This window comes from Mesitornis unicolor, unplaced genomic scaffold (assembly GCF_000695765.1).
Source record: "Mesitornis unicolor isolate BGI_N332 unplaced genomic scaffold, ASM69576v1 Scaffold4103, whole genome shotgun sequence".
Taxonomy (NCBI): domain Eukaryota; kingdom Metazoa; phylum Chordata; class Aves; order Mesitornithiformes; family Mesitornithidae; genus Mesitornis; species Mesitornis unicolor.
The window spans coordinates 4783-9056 of NW_010175161.1; the positions used below are offsets into that span (position 1 = coordinate 4783).

The 4274-nt window shown below is 54.4% G+C and overlaps 1 protein-coding gene across 1 annotated transcript; it reads right to left on the minus strand.

The window, feature by feature from the left end:
* Positions 1 to 1683: 1683 nt before the first annotated feature.
* LOC104538170 (cathepsin S-like) lies at positions 1684 to 3993 on the minus strand (the record flags this gene model as incomplete). Its single annotated transcript, XM_010181273.1, is given in 8 exon segments — positions 1684 to 1792; positions 2869 to 2924; positions 2926 to 2970; positions 3172 to 3240; positions 3300 to 3477; positions 3479 to 3516; positions 3584 to 3733; positions 3872 to 3993. Coding segments are annotated over 8 exon segments (767 nt in total), but the record flags the coding sequence as incomplete, so codon positions are not given.
* Between the last annotated feature and the right edge of the window lie 281 nt (positions 3994 to 4274).

Sequence of the window (4274 nt, forward strand, 5' to 3'; positions counted from 1 at the left end):
TGCCCCAACCCCTGCGAGATGGGACGAGAAATCCCACCAGGACTCAGAAACTTCCCTCGGAGGGAGAAGTCCACTGGACCCAACCTGTGCGGACACCGACACGCAGGGACACATCCACAGCCGCCTCGTCCCGCAGATCCACCCTGCCCCAGAAACCCTCCCTGGAGGAGATTTACACATCGCCTGCTCAGGCGGCTGCTTTGACAGACCTGTGTTTTCCAGCACCTTAACAAACAAACCAAATAATCCATTTTTTACCCAACCAATGCCCGCCAGCTCCTGAGGATGGGCTATTACCTACAGTTCAACTGCCCAGCGAGGGTTTGGAGGAGCTCAGAGATAAGACGGAGTCAGAGTCAACATAAAAACACTGCTCCTTCAGCTTTACTTCCTCAAAACTCAGTCCTCCCAGAGTGGTGTTAAAAATACAGAAGCACCCAACGTACCTAAAAACGCTGCTTCTGGCGGTGGGTGCCGATCTTCAGCTCCGCGGCAGCGGGCAGGGTGGACACCGGGGACAAATGCAGCGCGTCCCCAGCACCGGGACACCCAGGGCCTCTGGCACTCGACTGCTGCAGCTCGGGCAAATCACGAGTCAGGAAATGAGGAAATGCTCTGATTTCGTTTTCACGTAGCTGGGAACGCGACGAGCCGGGCCTGTCACGGGGTTATTTGAAGCAGGACCCCCAATGCCATCAGAAAATGATTGTGGATGAGAGGTTCTTATTTCCAGCACCTCCCAAATGAGTGGCAAGGCTCTCACAGTGGTTTGTGTGGTTTGTGGGGCCGATGGAGGGGGGGGGGGAGCGAAGGCCACACTCCTCTCATAGGATTTTTGAGTTTTTTGACTTGCTGCTGAGTTGAGAGACCGGATGTGGTCAAGCACAGAGCCTTGCTACTGGTTTGAACTGGGGAGAGCCCAGCTCCAATCTCACCGCAGCGGTGTGCCAACCGCACGGGCGGCAGGAGAGACACTGAACACACGTTTCATTGCAGGTGGGCTGAAAACAGCCAGAAAAGTCTTCATCTGCCTGGAAGTCATGCTCCAGCCTCCGGCACGAAGGACATCCAGGCAGGAGGGTGCATTTCTCACCACTACAAAGCACCACGGACATGAAATAGCTGCGAGAAACCATCTTCTAAGAGAGGAGGAGGAAGCAAAACAGAGTCTCAAGAGCTTCGAGGGCACAGCTGAGTCATTTTCTAAAAAGCTGCGGGGATTGCGAGAGTCGGCAATGACAACACCTAAATAATTGCAATAATTCCCAACAGATTATCCCTTATGACTGGGTGAGCTCCTGGGGAGGGCGAATGAGGCGGCTGTGCTGGAGGAGATTGCTTGAAGAAACCGACTGCGATCATTCCTCATTTCGGCTGTTTCCCTGGAGAAACGCGATGGGATTCCTCGAGACGGGAGGGCTGGGGCAAAGCACTCCAGAAATTGGGATGAGCACCTTGAGAGCCTGTCCTGGAGCAGGGAACCCCTCTAGATTTGGGGGTACGCGCTGTAGCAGGCGACCCCACAGTGGTTTCCTGGTTCCTCGCTGTCCAGATGTGACCCCGGTCCCCAAAACGCACACCCCAGCGTTCGGAAGAAGGGAGAAGCAAAAACTGGGCAAGGGGAGGTAACGACCTCCTTCCTCACCCTCAATTTTTCCTCTCCCCAACCCTTTAAAAAATGATTTAAACTCGTTCTTCCTCCCCAGCAGCCACGGGAATAGCCAAATCCGCATCTTTTGGCCAAAAAGGCTGGACCTCCTGACTGCTCCCCTGCCAGATTTTGCTAACTCTTCTAAGGGGGAGGCAGAGGAAAAACCACTTATTTCACATGTGCTGGAGTGACTCAAAACCACGAGGGAAATACCAGATAAAGGAGAATGAATTAGTTTTGCATATCGAAAATACATTTATTTGAGAAAGAAATCCTACCAAGGCCAGAAATGGAAGACAGAGAAGGAAACCGGTGGGTTTTTAGCTCTGACATGAGGATAGAGGAGCTTTGTTGGCAGAACTGCCCACAATTGGGTTTGTTTGTTGTTAGTATTAAAGAAGGTAATGGTTTTCAGTTGCTTAATGTAGTTTTGCTGACACTGCTGGGTTGTTTTTTTTTCCAGAGTTGTTTGTCCAAGCAAGACTCTCTCATTTCAACACTTCGTTTCTTCTTGTTCTGCATTTTGCAGAGTTCACAAATAATACAAACCAAGCTCACAAACACACTTTAAAGCGAGGGGCAGCCCGGCTGTGCCGATCCTCAAGGCTGTGCCCCCAAATTGGCCGAAGGAGGGGATTCGCCAGCGCGTCCCCAAACCAGGCCGGTGTCAGCACCAGCCCTTTGTGCTGACTCAGCACCCAGGAACATTTCACACAATCACAGAATGGCTCGGTTGGAAAAGCCCTCTGAGATCATCATGTCCAACCGCTCCTGTCTACCCCTAAACCATATCCCTAAGTACCTCGTCTACCCGCTCCTTAAACACATCCAGGGATGGGGACTCCACCACCTCCCTGGGCAGCCTGGTCCAGCTTCTGACGACCCTCTCAGTAAAGAACTTCCTCCTTATCTCTGACCTGAACCTCCCTTGGCACAGCTTGGTGCCGTTTCCCCTTGTTCTATCCCCCATCACCTGGGAGAAGAGCCCAGCACCCACCTCTCCACAACCTCCCTTGAGGCAGTTGGAGGTGGTGATGAGGTCTCCCCTCAGCCTTCTCTTCTCCAGGCTAAACAAGCCCAGCTCCCTCAGCCGCTCCTCATCAGGCTTGTTCTCCAGAGCCCTCCCCATCCTTGTGGCTTTTCTCTGAACACGCTCCAGAAGAACATTGGAACCCCTGGAGTTTCCTGTGGAGCAGAAACCCCATTTTTTGCCGTACCTGTTTCTGAGGAGCCACTTGTCCTCCCCATCCGAAGAGCCGATGACGAGGACGGCCGTGATTCACTGCCTGGGAGCAGCATGGGTCGTGGTAGACACCTGCAAGGCATTTGGAAACAACCCGCAGGCAAGTTGACCAAATCGGAATTAAATTCGCTCTTTGGGAGGTGACACCAAATGCCTGTCCCCAGGGATGAGGGCAACACAGGCTAAATACAAATCAAAGCTGAAATAATTTAAGGAAGTTGGGTCTTGAGAAGGAGAGCGTGGCCCTTTCTTGTGATCCCCATGAAGACCCCCCAGCCTTGTAGAAGGAGGCGGGCTGAGCAGCATCGATGCTGACCGAGATGGGCCCTGTGCTGGTGGCAGTGTCCTTTATGAGGACGGATTTTGAGCTGAGCCTACCGAGCGTTGCCCAGGTCTGACCCCCACCTGAGCCGTGCATGGGGAGGATGCATCCGAGTCAATCCCTTGGTTGTGGATGATGGACTGGAAAGCTCTGTTTTTCCATCCACCACCGCAGCCTTCGATCCCGTAGCTCCTGGAGCAGTCCACGAGGTTCTGGGCACTGAGGGACACCAGCGTCCCCGTCTTCAGCTTCACCTGGGCCTCCCACGGCACTGAACGCCCGGCACGACCCACAGGCGCCCTGCAAAAGCCCCAGAGATGCTCAGATGTGGACCCAGACGTAGGGAGGCACAAGTGGAGCTTCAAACCTGGTTATTCACACCCGTGACGCATCCCTTCTCCCTCCAGTCCACCACATCCAGGGCTTTGCCTTGAGGCTGTGGTCGGTACTTGGAGATCCACTTTGGTTGAGGACGAACGTTCAGCCCAGTTAACAGAGCTGCCACCTCCTCGCTGCTCTGGTGGGACGGAGCACAGAGATGTGCTGAGCTGTGCAGGACAGGAGAGCGGCTCCATCCACGCATCCCACCTCACCGAAAGGACCAGGTTTGATCGCGCCCTGAGCCACCTCCACATCCCAAAAAAACCACTTGTACCTCATGGCAACGCTCCTTGCCGTGGGTTTTCTTCCAGAGCTGCCAGTGCCAGCCCAGTGTGGGGTCGGGGTGTCCCAGTACCAGGAAGGCGATGGTGACAGCAGCAGCTTCATCCCACTTGGCTGGGACCAGGGAGGCAGCACCAGAGCCCACCCTGGGGGTTTTCCTTCCCCACCCATTCCCAAACCCACCCCTACCCACTTTAGTGCCTTTTTGCCTCTGCCAGGAGCCCTCCCCGGTCACATAGTGATGCTCTGCACCCCCGGGGCCACCGTGACACAGGGCCAGACCCTCCCACACGTTTGCAGTGCCACCCCAAAAAGAGGAAATTAAGAAACTCCACACCCCCCTAGATTTTCTCTGCTGACTTCAATCTCCATTGCTGCGGCAGCTCCTGAGGAAA